The 17,516-nt window shown below is 52.8% G+C and overlaps 6 protein-coding genes across 6 annotated transcripts; 4 read left to right on the plus strand and 2 right to left on the minus strand.

The window, feature by feature from the left end:
* Nucleotides 1-398: 398 nt before the first annotated feature.
* Nucleotides 399-1,389, plus strand: J4E84_009708 (uncharacterized protein; the record flags this gene model as incomplete). Its single annotated transcript, XM_049392269.1, has 3 exons — nt 399-527; nt 578-868; nt 919-1,389. 3 exons carry the CDS (start codon nt 399-401, stop codon nt 1,387-1,389), a joined length of 891 nt encoding a protein of 296 aa, XP_049240031.1.
* Nucleotides 1,390-2,787: 1,398 nt separating this feature from the next.
* J4E84_009709 (uncharacterized protein) lies at nt 2,788-4,128 on the minus strand (the record flags this gene model as incomplete). The annotated part of the gene is made up of 3 exons (XM_049392270.1): nt 2,788-3,432; nt 3,682-3,999; nt 4,054-4,128. 3 exons carry the CDS (start codon nt 4,126-4,128, stop codon nt 2,788-2,790), a joined length of 1,038 nt encoding a protein of 345 aa, XP_049240032.1.
* A 961-nt stretch (nt 4,129-5,089) lies between these two features.
* J4E84_009710 (uncharacterized protein) lies at nt 5,090-6,629 on the plus strand (the record flags this gene model as incomplete). The annotated part of the gene is made up of 3 exons (XM_049392271.1): nt 5,090-5,116; nt 5,797-6,303; nt 6,348-6,629. 3 exons carry the CDS (start codon nt 5,090-5,092, stop codon nt 6,627-6,629), a joined length of 816 nt encoding a protein of 271 aa, XP_049240033.1.
* A 919-nt stretch (nt 6,630-7,548) lies between these two features.
* J4E84_009711 (uncharacterized protein) lies at nt 7,549-8,720 on the plus strand (the record flags this gene model as incomplete). Its single annotated transcript, XM_049392272.1, has 3 exons — nt 7,549-7,747; nt 7,840-8,335; nt 8,381-8,720. The coding sequence occupies 3 exons, from the start codon at nt 7,549-7,551 to the stop codon at nt 8,718-8,720; spliced, it is 1,035 nt and encodes a 344-aa protein (XP_049240034.1).
* Nucleotides 8,721-9,570: 850 nt separating this feature from the next.
* Nucleotides 9,571-10,638, plus strand: J4E84_009712 (uncharacterized protein; the record flags this gene model as incomplete). The annotated part of the gene is made up of 1 exon (XM_049392273.1): nt 9,571-10,638. The coding sequence occupies one exon, from the start codon at nt 9,571-9,573 to the stop codon at nt 10,636-10,638; it is 1,068 nt and encodes a 355-aa protein (XP_049240035.1).
* A 557-nt stretch (nt 10,639-11,195) lies between these two features.
* On the minus strand, nt 11,196-12,702 carry J4E84_009713 (uncharacterized protein; the record flags this gene model as incomplete). The annotated part of the gene is made up of 2 exons (XM_049392274.1): nt 11,196-11,563; nt 11,619-12,702. 2 exons carry the CDS (start codon nt 12,700-12,702, stop codon nt 11,196-11,198), a joined length of 1,452 nt encoding a protein of 483 aa, XP_049240036.1.
* Between the last annotated feature and the right edge of the window lie 4,814 nt (nt 12,703-17,516).

The following is a 17,516-nucleotide window of genomic DNA, read 5'->3' on the forward strand; positions in this document are numbered from 1 at the left end:
TGAAGCTTCCGCAGTGCGCAGCAGCGACGAAACGCACGAGGACGGTGTCGGTGGGGATAGCTACGTGGCGTCCTCGACTGCACTGGGCATGGCTCGCTGCAGCAAAGGCGGTAATGTGTTTCAAGCAGCGAAGTCGTGGATCCATGTAGCTACGGGAGAACGGCGATCAGGTAATGCCATCGATCACGCACAATATGAAGCGATGTTAGGATGACCTGAACCATGCGGAGAAGGAGTGAGGAAGCGTCGAAGGTACAACGGAGTGGAGATGTTGGGCGCGACCAATCAGAGGCGGCTGATTGCAACGACCCCTGCACATTTACTTGGCGCTTCGGATGAGCTTCATCGTTGACATCTTCAATCGACGCCATCGCCTCCAGCCCGCAGCACAACCCACCATGGCCTCAAGACTCGTCCCCCTCGCATGCAGGATTGCCCCACGGGCCTCGCGACAGTTCCAGAGGGCTCAATGGCGGGCTTTCAGCGTTTCGCGACCGTCGTGGAACGAGAGCGGCTCGCTCAACGTCGTATGTAATTCATTCATCTTGCCCTGGAAGCCGAGCTAATACGCCTGTAGCACCGCGACACGCCTCAAAATAACCTCAAAATTCCCTTCAAATTCACACCACAAAATGAGGAACTCATCCAAGAGATCGTCTCTCGATACCCCTCCCAATACAAGAAGGCTGCCGTAATGCCGCTTCTCGACCTCGGACAACGCCAGCACGGATTCTGCAGCATCAGCGTCATGAACGAGGTTGCGCGGATACTGGAGATGCCACCAATGCGTGTATACGAGGTTGCGACTTTCTACACCATGTACAACCGGGACCCCGTGGGCAAGTTCCACGTCCAGGTCTGCACAACTGTGAGTAGAAACCATGTTTGGCATCGAGGGCAGCAGCTGACAGAACCAAGACCCCATGCATGCTTTGCGACAGTGACTCCGTCATGAAGGCTTGCGAAGACGTATTGGGCGTACACCACGGCGAGACCACGGCAGACGGCCTCTTCACATTCTCCGAGGTCGAATGCCTTGGTGCATGTGCGAACGCGCCCATGGTCCAGATCAACGACGACTACTACGAGGACCTCACATACGACTCGACAGTCAACCTGCTCAAGGCCCTCAAGGCCGCCGAACAATCCACTGGTGCGCAGCCCGGAGGCAAGGGTCTGGCATCTGGCAAGGGATCGCTGAACGTAGAGGCGGGCGCCGGTGAGGCTCTTGCCAACGAGCAGGGACGCCAATACGCGGCTGGTGGCCTCAAGCTGCCATCGCCAGGACCATTGAGTGGAAGGAAGAGCTGCGAGCCAGCTGCTGGATTGACTTGCTTGACAAGCGAGCCCTGGGGTAACGAGACTCTGCGGAAGGACGGCGAGCTATAGAGGGTCTTTGTAAATACTGTAACATTTTCCCTTGCATTCGGAGTAAAGGTCGTGGGGTTGATCTCCCTGTAGACCATCTCAAATGTCACACTAGTTCAACTATTTACGTGTGCAGGTTTTACATGTGACACCCTGCTAATCACTTCGACGCGCAATTCACATTCAGGCATCAAACACTTCTAGGCCAGTGACTCACTGCTCAGTTTGTATGACGATTGCCAGACACGTAGAATACTAAACATCTATTTACATATCCCGCTTCGATCTTGGACACTCCATCACTCCACTGCTTCCACAGAAATTCAATTATCACCAAACCCAACATCATGCACTTTCCTATCCAACCCATCGCTATACTGGCCTGCCTCCTCGTTCTAGTCGCGGCCACTACAGCCTTCACACCCACAACACGATCAACCCGCTCTTCCCGCTCCATCACCAACACAGACCGAAACCCCACACCAGCACACGTCACCACAGCCGCCAAAAAACGGTGCAACATCTGCATCGACAAGCTCAATACATGTCACAACGTACGCACTCCAACACCCCCCTCTCCTACGTACAAAGACTCACACAAGCATGAATACTAGAAAGGAAAAAAGAGCTGGGACTACTGTCGCGACGAGCAGTGTGAGCACTCTTATTGCTTCTGTCATGGGTGCAAGGGCATGTAAGTATCTGTATTCCAATTTGAAGGGATAGTGTAGAGCGGTACTGACGGAGAACAGTACATGTGCTGAACGTGACAGAGGTTGCGGTGAAGCGCTTGAATGACGGGCTTTGAAAGGGGATGAGTAGTTGTGCGGTGGAAGGGAGAGGGTCAGTGACGACATGTACCTCTGTTCTACTCATGCATGAGGGATGAGGATAGAAAATGACGTGCTGGACTAGGCGGAATACTCGCTGCTCTATACATCACGGACAGGTATTGATGTAAAGCAGTTCCATTATCCCCAGTTTCCCAGGTCCACCATGAAACTATCTATATTGTACAAGCCATGCCAAATCATGTCCGCTTGGCAGACTCGAATATGCTTCTATGTATGATGCATGACCGCTCGTTCTTTTCCGGCTCTAGAGAAAGAGGAAGAAGGAAAAGTTGCATGTGAATGCTGTGCAACCTTGCAAGGACTAAAACCCAGTCAAACGCCTTCGCTGTTATCCATGGGAGGTCGTTCCCAAATCAGACCCCCCAGGCCGTGCTGATCCTTCCCAAATGCAATGCTCGTGTTTTGTATCAATCGCTTTCGTTGACGTTATACAATGCCACCTGTTGTCGGTGAACGGTTTCGTGTATCTTTCTTCCCGTCGGAAGAGCGCTCGTAATGTGAAGTGTCTCGTCGATTTCTTCTGCCGTAGTTCGTTTCGACGATGGTGAAGGTGGGACTGTCTGTCCTACAAGAAGCCCGAGTTCCCCTTGCCCATGAGCAGGTCTCGTGTCATCTCGAAGCTGAGCCAACTGCTAGCCATGCTAGGCGCGACCTTGAGAAGGTTGGGCACAATACCCTTGTAAAGACCCCGGAAGCCTTCTGTCTTGATGATCTGCTTGATAGCGTCGCCGATTCCTGCGTACTGATATCCCATACCGCTCATGGTGTTGATCTGGAATCTCCGCCGCAGGACATCGAATGGGTATGTGATGGTCTGCGCAACAGCACCGGAGACGGCACCCGCTCCTAATTTGCCGATGGCACCCGGGTCCTTCTGACCCTCGCGTGTAAACTTGGTACGGGCGATCTCGTACACCATGAAGTTAAGGCCGACATACGGTGCGACACCAGCCACTGTGGGAAGGATGCCACGGTATAGCGCCGGGAAACCGCCCTCGGTCTTGTACATAGTTGTAAGCAGTGCCCACATGCCCGGTAGCTTCTGGCCAGCCTCCTTCTTGAGATCGGAGAACGATGCGGACTGGATGGATAGGCGTGTTCGGACGATATCGAGTGGGTAGGTGAACGTGACGGAGGTGATACCAGCAAGACCACCACAGAGTAGTCGCTGGTAGGCATCGAGAGGGGCACCTGGTTCGCTCTCGAAGAACTAAGGCAAGTTAGCTATGAAACTTTGGGACATACCATGGCCATCGTCGTCTTTGCGGAAACCTCCGTGTCCTTGTATGTCTCCTCCCGGCTCACTTTGAACATTCCATCGGCGAAGCTTCGGATCCTTCCCAACTTACCGCCCTCTCTCTTTCGTCCGCCCTTACCTTGTCCCATCCAACCCAATGTTTGAAAAGCAAGTCGCTCGCTGAAATCAAGAACACGCTGAACAGAAGAGAAATAGACGTACCCGCTTGTAGACGTTGTATGCGCTGAACTGTACGGCCGAGTATGGTACAATCCGTATGCAGTTGGTACCGTTTCCGGCCATGAACCCTCTCCATCCCTCTTCCCTCCACATCTTAGCCAGAGCCTTGGGTACTGACATCTTGTATTCCTCGCGACCAACGCTCTGGACTTGGAATAGAATCTTGAGGCGTTCGAGGGGCGATACGACGGTTCGTGAAACCGCGCCAGCTACGCCGCCGGCGACGAAGGAAGCCAGAACTGGCTGCGCAAAGACCTGGCGGACGCGCTGGAGGCTGGTTATGTCGGGCGTGCCGAGGGGCTGCAATGAGGGGTCAATTGATGTCCTGCGACTAGGAATGTTACCTCAACTCACTTTTATGCCCTTGCCCGGTTCGTCGCTCATGATGGCGGGCGGTTGCGACTGCGGCTTCTCGGATGGTTTCGACATGACGCTGTTTGGCGTTGCTCTAAACGCGGCGCTGTTGCTCTAAACGCGGCGCTGTTGCTCTAAAAAGCAGGATATTGTTGTCCGGGCGGGGACAAGTTCTATCGACGGAAAGAAAAGGTCGCGCGACGTAGTGTCGAGGTCATCGGAAAATGGTGTTGCGGAGGTGAAGACAGATTTCCGGCCGCACGAGGTGAGCAGGACTTGTCGATGAGCGGTGAATTCGATCTTCCATGCAAGGCAGCTTTCAAGTGAGTGTTTGTGTGTGTAGTCGCGCGTGTGTCATGGGCGTCGCTCCTCGGTAGGGTTGTCGTGTTTGGATCGTCTCTGGTAGCGGAGATTTGAGGATACCGCGGGAGGAAGGAGCGAATTTTAGTCTAGCGCCACGAATCGACGAATGCCATCAGCCATGCTTATAACAACCACGGTCCTCGCTGACGGCCCGGGTACTCGCGATCTGATACTTGGCTCTGGTTGACACCTGTCGTCTCCCTCCGGCATCAGCCCCTTGACGGGGCTGACTGCGAGCCGCCATGATTCGACGCGCATCATGGCAACACGTCAGGGGAACACCAGGGCAGATGCACGCAAACTGGCGTTGCGCCTCAGTCACCCCTTACTAGACGACGCAGTCAGCTGCGCACTGTCACTCCTTCTGCGTCAGCCGTTGTTGGAAACACTATAGGATGCTGTTTTAGAGTTTTGCTGCTCATGATCTTGATAGACTGTATCTGACTTGGATGGGTGTCGTCACATGCGGAATGGTACCGCCCGGGCTCTCCATCACCAGATAGCGAATGCATCCAAAACGTACGCACCGATGAGCACACGACCCCACACCCAACTGAGATCGCGTGCTCACTAGACTCTGGAGAACAGCGGGGTACAAACGTCGGCCGTGGACGTTGACACATCGTAATGGTCGATTCGGCGTTCCGAGGTCGAAGACGATAATATCTCGGAGATGACCTCGCATCTCCAGTCCGAGATGGTGAGCTATCGCGAGCACAGTGACTGTTCTTCAAGTCAAGCCTAGGTCGCTTGCAGTATGTAGTTTCCCTAGCCATCGTCCTTTCTATCGCGAGTGTTTGTGAAGGTCGTGAGCCTAGGGCGACATGTCGAAATCGTTGACGTACGTTATCGATAAGAGTATATAAGTTCTGCGAAGGCGAAGGCGACGCACAACAGTTGCACCTTCCCTATGCTATCACGTCGTGTATTTCGGCAGCTCACAGATAGCTTGCTACTGGAGTCTACCCATCATCCAGTAGCGCCAGCGTGTTTTGCCTTGAGACACGCGACTTGTGACTCTCACCAATCCAGTCACAGGCTCTCAGATCGGCGTGCATCCTCATCTTCAACGAGATGGAAGTCACGCCAAGGCAGGGACTTCTTCGCCAAAGAAGCCAAAGTGCAAGGCTTGAAGAGTCGCGCTGCATTCAAGCTGCTTGAAGTAATTGCGCCTCGGTCTGTGACTGCGCACTGACTAACGTGCCACAGCTTAACACCAAGCACAAGCTTTTCCAACCCGGGCAGACTGTCGTCGATCTCGTATGTTTGTCGCCTTCACTGAAAACACGATGCTAAAGGACCCCAGGGTTTTGCACCAGGATCATGGTCCCAGGTTTGCCAGATCCATCTACACAAACTACAGCATCTTAATGTCTCCAGGTTGCTGCAGACCGTACTGCTCCAGAGGGTCGTGTCATAGGTATTGACTTGATACCCGCACAACCCCCGCGAGGTGTCTCCACCATACAAGGCGACTTTCTATCACCTGTAATTCAAGACGAGGTTCGAGCCTATGTGCGAGATCCGGACCTGGGCAGACCCAGAAGACAGGTTTCTGCTAAAGCCAGCGAGGGACTTACTGAAGAAGAGCTGGACGACATGGAACGAGGATACATTGACATCGAACGACATGCTCATCTGGAGGGCGTAGAACTCGAACCGATTGGACGATCAGCAGAGGACAGTGGCAGCGAACAAGCTGCTCCAACTAGGCTCTCGTTGAAGGAGAGAGATATGCAGCAGGGCAGAGCAGTAGACGTGGTGCTCAGCGACATGTCAGAACCCTGGGACCAAACGGCCGGCTTCTACAAGAAGAGCCTTAGTGACCCATATTTTAGGATGATGAACACCAGCGGAAATGCTTTCAGAGACCACGCAGGCAGCATGGTGGGTAGTCCGCCGATCACTCTTGATTTTACTAAATTTCGTAGGACTTGTGCATGGCCGCCCTGACATTCGCTTTCGATACGCTCAAGACTGGCGGCCACTTCCTCTGCAAGTACTACAAAGGATCGGAGGAAAAGGCATTCGAGACAAAGCTGAAGCGTCTCTTCGCCAAGGTGTACAGGGAGAAGCCGGAATCTTCTCGCGCTGTAGGTTTTTCCGCACAGTTGATGTTCCACGCTGACTGGCTCCAGGAATCTAAAGAGGCGTACTTTGTGGCACTGCGCCGCAAAGAGAAACCGACGAAGGAGGAGGTCTTTGGAGAATAATCAGGGAGACACCGCCTTACGAAGTGCTTATTACTACTGTATCTCTGCATCTTACTTCGGCCCGAGAGGTGCAGATCCCAAGGAGCTCTTGAGCACGTTTTGCTATTGAGACAAGGACTATACTCATCGGCGCCCACATTCCGACGTCATGCAGCCACATGGATGTATCACACACACCGAAGGAGCGTTGAGAGGTTAGATCCCGGTTAAGAAACCCATCCACACACCGCGTGATGAGCTAGAGCTCGCTTAGAAGTGGCAGCATGGGAGCCTATGATGTAGTTACACTCGATTGCCAAGCTCAACTTGAATACAACGTGGCGTTTTCAGAAGTGCATGAGAGAAACAGGTAACAAGTGCGTGCGTCGGTCCTGGAGGATGAGGGCGCGTGCTGCCTCGAGATGCCTCGATGCCAACATGGCCGAGTCTTCCCAAGAGTCAGTCACATGGCATATGCAGGTGGCGGCGGTTCATCTAGTTGGCGGATAAGAGCCTCAGACCCGGTATTAATGGCAGGCCGTGGTACCTGGTGACGGATCTGGAAGCGTCTCGTCCCATGTTCGGGAGATATGTCAAGCATTTTTGTGGGCCCATGTGACAGGGATGCTGGAGGTGTGAGGTTGCTAAAGGCACTGCATTAGGACATGCTTGCACGCTGGTCCAGTAGGGCGCCATGCGGGATTTGATGTATTCTGGAATTCCTTTGACGATGTTGGGTGCGCTCGAGGGAAGTGGCCGCGCTGGAACAAAGAGGGCGAGGACGGCCAACTTGACTCGCTCGGCTGGCCTGAGCTGGGGTTGCAAAGCTTCTAGAGCCGAAACCCAAGCTTATCACGAACCGCACGTTTTCTCCCATCAACGGATCAACCCACCGATCAATCTAAACCGAGTTGTGCGACGTGGCCAATGAGTGCCGATAATGGATTTCAATAACCCTAATGCGTATGGCGGCCAGTTCGCCAATTCCCCGCAACACGCCCAATTCGATGCACAGGCGCGGCTCCAGCAGCAAGCCAACCCACATGGGCAGTACGGACAGTCCCCGTCGTTCCCGGGCATGGGTGGCGCCATGGGGAGTAATGGCATTCAGCCAGGAGCCCCGTATCTCCAGCAGCGAGGTAAGCCAGTGACGTGCGCGTTTCTTGTCCTGCCCTATCGCCGCCCGTGGGCGCGTTCCTCGCAGCCTGGCTGACATGACACCATGGAGCAGCCGCCATGCAGCAGGCGCAACAGCAGCAACAGCAGGCGCAGCAACAACAACACCAGCTGTCGTCGCCGAGCCCCTACTCGAACGCGCCCTATGCGCAGACGATGCCCTCGCCTGCCCACCACCAGTTTGCCCAGAACCGCCAGACGGCCTCCCCTGCCAGCACCACTGGCCAGGCACCCTATCCGACACCGCAGCCACAGCCCTCGCCCAGCAGCATGCAGACCAACGGCCAGCAGACCCCCATGAACCTCCAGCTGCCCGTCAAGGCGGAGCCGCCCCAGGTCCAGACGCCCGTGAAGCAGGTGCCCCCGTCGCCAGTGTCGCCCGCCAACCCGGCGCGTAATGCAGATCGAGTCGCAACCCTCCTCGACATCAACAGCATCCTCATCAAAGAAGTTTGCGAGCTCCAGACGCAGGGCAAGGCAGGCCAAGTAGGGCCTACACCAGAAGGGAAGCCCGAAGGCGACAAACCGCAGCCATCCAAGGAATACGTAGAGTGAGTGCTGCGCATCCCTTGCGCGACGTCAGCTAACAAGCCCAGCTACATGCGCCGCCTCCAGGCAAACCTCGCCTACCTCGCTCAGAATGCTGAGAAGGTGCCCAAGCCTGGCCAACAAATACAACCGGGGCCCGCCATCATGTCGATACCCGCCTCACCCGCCGAGCTCGTCAAGCTATATACCAAGCTGCAGGAGCTATTCCCAGGATGGAAGGGGCAAACTCCTCAAATGAAGCAGTCGCCCGGGCCGCAACGGATGAACTCGAATGCGTCACAACCACCGAATAGTGCAGGCCTGCAGCAAAATTGGGGGCAGAATGCGATGCAACAAGGCATGCAGCAATCACAACAGCAACAACAAACCAAGCAGGAGAACCAATAAGGGCGGGCTAGCAACCTCCATCGCAGGCGTATGGACGGCGTTACTGTACTTTTATACCTCGTGTAAGATTGGCGTAGGCAACATGTGCTTGCCATGGGTGTTTAAAGAGAATGCGCAGAATAACTGGACATCCGGTACTTGTGGAAATCATCATCGTTAGGCGCAAGCAGTCCAGTCGAAGGAGCGTTATCGATAGGCGATTGGCACTGGATACATTTCTATAATTCGGAATTCAAGATTGGTCGATACAGGCAGCTGCGGTCGCAAGAAAATATGGCTAACGAGACACTGGCAGATCGGAAGTCGCCAGAGAACCTGCATGGCGTCATGACGATTGATTTGGTACAGCACACGTGGGATGGCAAAGCACGCTTCCAAGACTTTGTCATAGGATGCTCTCAGTCGCGCCTTCCTCATGACACCTCCTATCTGCATCTTTCCGAACGGCAACGCACGGCAAGTGTACCTCTGATATCCATGGATTTACTACAGTGTTAACGCTAGGCTAACACCCGGTCGGCTGCGTTGACGAGTGGAGTCGTTGTACGAGACGGGTCCAATCAACCGCAGTCGTGTGCTGAATAACGCTTCATGGCGATGTGTAAGGTCTTTAGTTCAACGCCAATCTACAAAGGTGGAGGGACATGAACTGTGCACAGTTAAAGCATGCTGACATACCTATCACTAAAGGCATCAAGATGATCACTAACTAGGTACGAGATGCCCATCATGACGATGCATCCAACAGTTTCCAAGGACATATATTTACATGGCAGTTGAAAGTGCCCCCATGCAACTCGCTAATTACACCACAAGAGACGACTACCAGGCCATTTCATAGCACAGCGCAATGTCTCCTAGGAGAATGGCTTCCCTACTGTCTTTCGCCCTCTTAGGTCTCGGCACATTATCCTCACCTCTCCCTGGTCCTGCCCTTCCTCTTTCAGCCAGAACAGTAGCTCAACTTTCAACAGTCCCAACCTGGCTGGAAAACATTGCCGTCCGGCCAAATGGCGATTTACTCGTCACCCAACTAGCTCCAATCCCCATACTTTATACCATCCAGAATCCGGCCTCAGGCAACGCAACCCTAGAACCCATCCACGAATTCCGTGCCACCAACGTCACCGATCTCCTTGGAATCACAGAAACAGTCCCAGACACATACGCCATCATCGCTGGAAACGCTACAACCAACTCGACTGGTTACGCCGGTACCTGGTCCGTTTGGCAAGCCACCTTCGTCTCTCCGATTATCTCCACGCCCACAGTCCACAAAATCGCCAACGTACCTCAGGCAAAACTACTGAACGGCGCCGCCGCACTGCCGTCCGATCCTTCGATTGTCATAATAGTAGATTCTCAATACGGCCTTCTCTTCCGTCTCGACACGAAGACTGGGACAAGCGATATCATCGCCGATGGACCAGAATTCAAGCCTTACCCGGACCTGCACAATGCCACGGTGGGATTCGGTGCCAATGGTATCAAGATACGCGATGGGTGGGTGTACTTCAGTAATTCGGATCTCATTGCCATATACCGCGTTCCCATCACTTCAAGAGGGTACATACCGCGTAGCCCCAAGGGGAGTGTGGAACTATACGCCAATCTAACTGCGGTGGCCGACTTTGTAGATGACTTCACGTTTGGTCCGGATGGCACGTTGTGGGCCGTGAGTAACTACGAGAACACAGTTATTGCTGTGAGTCCAGGTGGGAAGAAGATGGAGGTGGTGGCAGGTGCAAAAGGGTTAGTGACGTTCGCAGGGGACACCGCGGCAGCGTTTGGGAGAACAGACAGGGATTGGGATGTGCTATACGTGAGCACTGCTGGAGGTTTGGCGATGCCTGTCAATGGGAGTGTTGTGGTGCCAGGGAGCATCGTCGCGGTTGATACCAAGGGGTACGCGTGTTAGGAAGGACATGGTTGGCCTTGCAAGACTCCGCATGTGTACGTCAATGTGGTAGTCTCAAGCTGACTGCATAATCTCTACGTAATTAGAACAAGACGTGAGATTAAAATTGATGCATCAGTGCTTCGTTGGGTAGTACAAAGAAGAAGGAATATGGCAACAGCATCATTGGGGCTTACGTCAGTGACTGCTTCTCTCTGACCAAACATCTCCGCGTCAGCTTTCAGCAAGTCACAGAATGCAAGGGACAAGAATTGAAATCAACAGTCTTCTATTCATCACATATATCGCTACACCAATCCACCACACCCCCTCAAACACAACTGTAACTAGAAGTTAAACAAAAAAGCAATATGCTGAAGCGATCGTTTTGCATCAGAGTGCGCATACGCTCGTTCTATGCCATGAAGCTCCCCAGAGAACAAAGCCTGATCCCAAGGATATACCCAAAAAATATACACACACACAACAAACAGAGAAGAAGTCTTTTAACCACACACAAAAACGCCTAACCCATCCGTCTTACTTAAAAAGAGACGAGAGAGAGGAAGTTAGGTGCTTTAAGCGGCACCAGCGTAGACCTTGCCAACAGCCGAGAGGCCGCTGCCAGAGTTAAGCTGGTTCTCACCGTCACCGACCATGAACCAGGAGTAACCCTGGACCTTGTCGGAGCCGTCGAGGTACGCCATGGCGTCCTTGAGGAAGCTGGCGGCTTGCTCCTCGGAGGCGCTGCCGGGGTTGAGACCGAACTCTGTGATCCAGACCTTCTTGCCGCCCATGTCGGCGGCCTTCTCGACCTGGGCTTGGAAGCGGTCGATGGTCTGCTCGTCGTAGATGTCGTAGAAGTGGATGTTGGTTGCGTCGACGTGGGCGTCGGGGCAGCAGTCGTTGAAGCGGCTGAGCCAGTCCAATCCCATCGGGGCAGGGCCTTTTAAGTCAAGTCAGTATGTGTTTCACGTGCAATTCGTATAGCCAAAACTTACCGTTGGTAACGGAGGGTCCGACAATGGTGACCTCGGGGTGGGCGGCCTTGACGGGGTTCATGTATTCCTTCCAGGCGGTGCAGGCGGCTTCGGGGCTGAGGTTGCACTGCGAAGTGTGGTCGCACTCGTTGAATCCCATGACGGCGGTGGAACCCTTCTTGACGGCCGTGTCGACGTTGGCGAGCCACTCGTCGGCGGAAGACTTGCTAGGACCGTGCATCATGGGGACGAAGGAGGTGCCGATGTCGTTGCTCTCAACTTGTCCCCAGTTGTAACCGAAGCCGAACTTGCTGCCGAAGGTGGTGCAGAGGTGAGCCTCGTTGTAGGCGAGACCGCGCTTGACGCCGCTGTAGCTGTTGCCAGCAGTGGGGGAAGGAGCAGCGGAAGAAGCGACGGAGGTGGCCGACTCGACGGGCTTCTGGGGAGCGGATGCGGTGATCTCGGGGGTCTTGGAGGTGGGGGCCTCAGGAACGGCAGGGTACTCGGCCTTGGAAGACGAAGCAGCAGGAGGAGCGGCAGGGTACTCGGCAGCGGGAGAGGTTGTGGCCTCAGCTACGGGAGTCTCGACGGTGCTCTGAGCAGCGGAGGAAGTGGGCTTGTCGGCAGGAGGAGCGGCAGGGTACTCAGCGGCCGTGGAGCTTGACTCAGCGACGGGCATGACTGAAGAAGGGACTCCGTATCCAGTACCAGCGGCAGATGAGGTGGGGACAGCAGCACCGCCTCCGGGAGTGACGGTGACAGTGACCTTCTCGGAAGCAGTCACAGTGACGGTGGCGCCACAGACACCAGTCGAGGCATCAGCGGCCTCGACCTGCTTGTTGCCTCCCGCAAGACCGGAAGGCTTCTGGTAGACGGTCTCGTACTGAGTGTAGGTCGAGGTCGAAGTGGTGTCGATGGTGGTAGTCTGTTCACCGGGGTAGGCACCAGTACCGGTAGCCTGAGCCATGGCAGTGGTGTTTGAGTTACCCCATCCGTTGACAGGGTAAGCAGCCCTGTGGTGGAACTTCTCGTGCTGGTAGTGGGGAACAGCCGCAACAGCGGAGGCGAGGGCCAAAAGGCCGGTAAACTTGACAGAGGCAGACATGTCGATGTTCGGTGTAGATTGCAGGTTAAGGATGTGCGTTACGCTTTGCTTGTAGGGTATCGATGAGTAAAAGCAGATGCGGCTAACCTGAGCGCGAAATCGTTGGACAGTCGAACAATGAACGTGGTAGTCAGAGAGCGACAAGAGAATGTACCGAGCAGAAATGCTCAAAGGAGTGGACAGGCAACGACCGTGTTTGGTGTGAGTCTGAGGATCAGGATGTGACAAAAAGAACGGGGAGGGCGGGTGATTTTCAACTTGATATATTTTTCGCGGGGAATCCGGGCGCTCGATCCTTTCGCACATGCGCCTGGCTAGAACCTTTCACACCTTCAGGCTCTGCGCAAGCGGGTAAGCCAGGGGTTCAGGTGGAAATAACCTACTTGGCCATTCACAGCTCAGAAGAGGCCTGAGCCGCTAAGGTCGTGGTCCGTCTTGATTAGCTACCGCATGGCGCCGTGCGTTTCACGTAGCCGCCACATTCAGGTACACCCGCTCACCGACGCATGCCAGCAGGGGCCGTATACCGTTTGCGTCGGTTTCGGTGTCAGATCTGCTTTTTGCGTCTGCAAGCTGCTCTATCGATAGACGTGAAAGTCATCCTGTCAGACATGTCGCCCACGTGAATGTTATCAACGTTCGCTGTGTGGTGTGCGTTGGTCCCACATAGCGACAGGACCACAGATCCTTCACAAGTCTTGGTACTCGCGGCATCGTAAGGGGTGGGGCCGAGCGCAAAGACCGCGCGGGTTGATCGAGTATTCTAGACGCAGACGCTCTCATTTCCGAAAGTGTGATCGCCTCTGCGGGAGTCTGACCAGTTCTATCGAGCGATGACGAGGCCCTCATCCCGGCGACCATCGTCCTGTTTGTTGAGCGTTACCGTGTTCGGGCTCGCAACCCAAAGGGGCTGAGGACTGGAGGTAAGCCGAGAGGGCGTATGCGATGCTGACGAGGCTTTCTCGTATCGACGAGTCAACACTGAGGCGGTCCGATGCAAAAATACCAACCGATGTGGCACGGCAGGCCCTCCGCGCGCGACCTCGTACTCAGCCGGCTCCCTTGCTCACGCACTTCAGCTCAGCTTAGCACACCAGTGTTATCCATTGTTATGTTCCCAGCGTTATGGGGCGTCGACAGAATTACAAGTCACGATAAGATTATTCCCGATGTTCATGGACAAGGTGTCGTGTCGCATCAACGGTGACCTTACACCCACGTCAAACCACAACGACAACGTGGTACGCACGCGAAAGCGCTCCGCCAGGCTGGTCCTTGTCATAATTACCGACATATCCCGCCCTCTATCGGGCTCCGAACGTCTTTGTTTTCTTCTGTCTGCCGATGAACAGATAACGCAGCTGTGACGCTTCCACCGACGTCACACCATCACAACGAGAACTCCCATCGTATGCGCCTGAAGACATTGCGCTCGAGATCTGCCTCCCCGATTTTGTGCCAGCAACAAGAGAACTGATTCTCCACGGTGAGGCACCTCATTCGCTGGCACACTAACACGCATCCAATACGAGTCGAGGCGACTCGACTGTCAACCAGCCCTGCGCTATCGATATAGCCTATCGATAGGAAGGAGGTTCCTGCATAAGCGCTGCTGGGCTTGCACAGCCTAACGCATGCGCTCTGCGCCCGGTGTGTCAAACTTCATCTCCCAACAACTAGGTATAACATGTGTCCCCCAGTGTCTAGTATTATTTTAGAGGTATTAGGCATTAAGATACACTAATTAATTTATTTAGTCTCTATAGCATAATCTACTAAATCTTTCTCTATATATTCTAACTATTTATTTATAAATTTTTCTATCTATCTTACTACTTCTTTAGCTTATAAGTTAAGTAGTTAGTAATCTTAGTAGCTTAAACTATTATTAATATTTAGCAACTATAGTTATTAACTAATAATAATAGTTATAGCTTTAGTATTAAGAGCTTTAATAGTATATTAAAAGAGCGTCTTAAGCGCTATTATTTCTTTCTCTATAAATAAAGTAATATTACTTAAGAAATATAAAATAGTGTCTCTTATAGCGTATATAAGCACTAGCTTAATAGTAATTACTTTAATACTTAATTAGTATTAGCTATACTACGCTCTTAACTAGAAAATTATACTTAATATAGATTAGTAATATAAGCTAAGATTATTCTTAACTATAACTATGTTACTAAACTTATTATAGCTAAAATAAGCTAAAAAGGTAAAAGGTATTTAATTTATAGTAAATAGCAAATATAATAATATTAGTAGAAATTTATAGTAATAAAAAGAAGTTAAGCGTAGCGCGCGCAAAATTTCTACTTCTAGAAATAAGTAACTATAGTATTACAGGACTTGTACTTATAGTTTAGCTGCCTTTGCTCTCTTATAGAACACATATTAAACATTACTACTTAAAACCTTAACAGACACCTAGTATGACATGTGTCTACGTTTGCCATTCTTTGTCGTTCTGAAAACCTTAGGGCTGGGAATAACGACGAGGTTGCGATATTATAGCTCGTCGCGATGTCGCGAGTACACGTAATGATCTCCACTCCCTCCGACAGTTCTGGATCGTGGGCACGGTTCGGCATCGGAAGCAACGACCCGGGCGTGGTGCGTGGGTGGCCTGGAATCGTCGGTCCAGATTCTGACAGTGCCTAGGTGCGCACGTGACGTCGGTAGATCGCAGAGCACACGGTCTTTGGCACAAACCTACGAGATGGACAAGCCGTGATGCAGGGCCTCTCTCCAGATGCACCGTGGTAAGCCCCGAAGTGTTGTGAAACTGCGTGTCCCAGATCATCCAAGGTTGCTGGTCGGCTAGGATGCACTGCCCTGCAGGTGACGTACAGTGTCGATCGTCAGGCACCTTTACCGGTATGGTAACTTAGCCTCTTTGGAATTCCAAGGACTGGGACCGATCGCATCATGTCCCTCCGAGATGGCAATCGAACATGTGGTTCACTACAATAAGGTGTTTCAAGACAAACAGCGGTTCGCCGAAAGCCAGTGAGTTCCGAAACGCTGGTGGCAACAGTTCATTGCGCACACTGATAAGTCGGTTGACTTTGGGGTTTTCGGGTTGATGTTGTCGTGGTGAAACGTCGGCGTGAAGACCCTGGAAGCTTGACGATGGGTGGCAAACTTTCACGCAGTCGTGTGGAAGGGACGTATGGATGTAGACACGTGCAAGACTTTGGCTGCTTCCGAAGAAGTAAGGACATGGTTGTTACAATACAATACAGCATTATATCTACGGATACCCTCATCGTACGCAATGATTCCCTTCTTTGCGTATAATCCCCTCTTTGCATACCATATCACAGCCCATTTTCAACGTCACAGCACACCCATCCGTACACCACGTATACTTTCCGCCAGGCAAGCAAGTAACCTCACCCTCTTGATCACATGCCAAGCATTGTTCCATCACACGTGCAAGAGGGTCCGCAACAGCGAAGAACCGAGTCCAGTAATTTATCCGCCTTTTCGTCGCCTTGCTCTCTTCGTCTCGTCCCGCAGGAGGTGTTGCGTTATCCATACCTCTGAACAGTGATGCGTCGATGATGTCCCTGGTCTTCAGAGTGAGGATGGAAGAATTGGTAGTGCTGATGTCGCTCATCTTTGTTCCTGTGTCTCGAGCCTCCACAGGGGCTTTAGCATCGGAAGCCTGCGTAGATTTTGCCTTGCAACGTGAGTGAGTTGATGTGGCAGAAGATATAGAGGGAACTGCAGTGGCGGTGGCAGTAGCACTTACGTTGGGTGAGGCGATTGATGCCGTTGACTCCTCGCCGATGCTCGTGATAGACGAAGTAGCTGAGCTACTGGGATCCAAGCTGCTCCTTGTGGGCCAGTAGAATTCGGAAGTCTCTGACCCAGAGGTAACCGGTATTGCCAATGGTGTCGCTGGTATCTCAGACGCGGTGCTGCTCAATACCGAGAAAGTAGGGAGGCTTCCTGACGATATGCTCAAGGTTTCCCAGCGCGTTATCCAAGGTAATACAGGTGTCCAAGGCAGATCGGTGCTGGAATTGCCAGGTACAATATGCGACATAGTATGGGAGCAAGTGGTACTTTTACCCATCGGACTGGTTGGGCTGGCAGACGTAGCAAGTGTATCAGTCATCATCGTACTGCCCGCGCTTGGAAGAGAACCAGAAGCCATGGAGGTCGGCAAAGGATCATATGTAAAGGACGGTAAGACGAGAGAAGTGGTACCAGAAGGCCATATTGGAATACCGTCGATAATGCATGGTTCAGTCGGATGGGGGCATATCAGAGTAACGGCTGTGCTAGTGGGTTTACTGTAGTCAGGTCCATCGGACGGTGCAGTCACTGAGCCTGGTGGTGGAGGGATGGCGAACCCGGAGGTATAGTTACCAGTCTCATGAGGTGGCATGTAAGGTGGAGTGGTTGTGGTCGTGGTCGTTGCAGTAACCTTAACATGCGTAGTAGAACTGCCTGTTGGGGGCAGCTGGTCGGTCGCCGTAGATGTTTGATTGCTGGTCTCGTCGTTGGGAGCTCCTAGAGTGCAGCTGGCTAATAGTGCAACAAGGCCGAGATACGTATTGCGAGTGGACATGATAGCGGCGCTAATATACTTGCAAAATAGTAAGAGGATCGATGTATGTCGCAAAGGAGAGGTGTCGGAGTGTCGTTTTATCGCGAACAGATATCCACACTCGCTAAATGCATCACTGAGTTGTTCATCGACGTGTCAAATTTGTGTTGTATGATCGAAAATTGGCATCCAGCAATCAGCAGGCGAGCGTGAAGGCTGTGTAAATGGAAGTATTCTCGTTCAGTCGAAG

This window comes from Alternaria hordeiaustralica, assembly GCF_023758085.1.
Source record: "Alternaria hordeiaustralica strain BMP 2776 chromosome Unknown scaffold_31, whole genome shotgun sequence".
NCBI classification, from domain to species: Eukaryota; Fungi; Ascomycota; class Dothideomycetes; order Pleosporales; family Pleosporaceae; genus Alternaria; species Alternaria hordeiaustralica.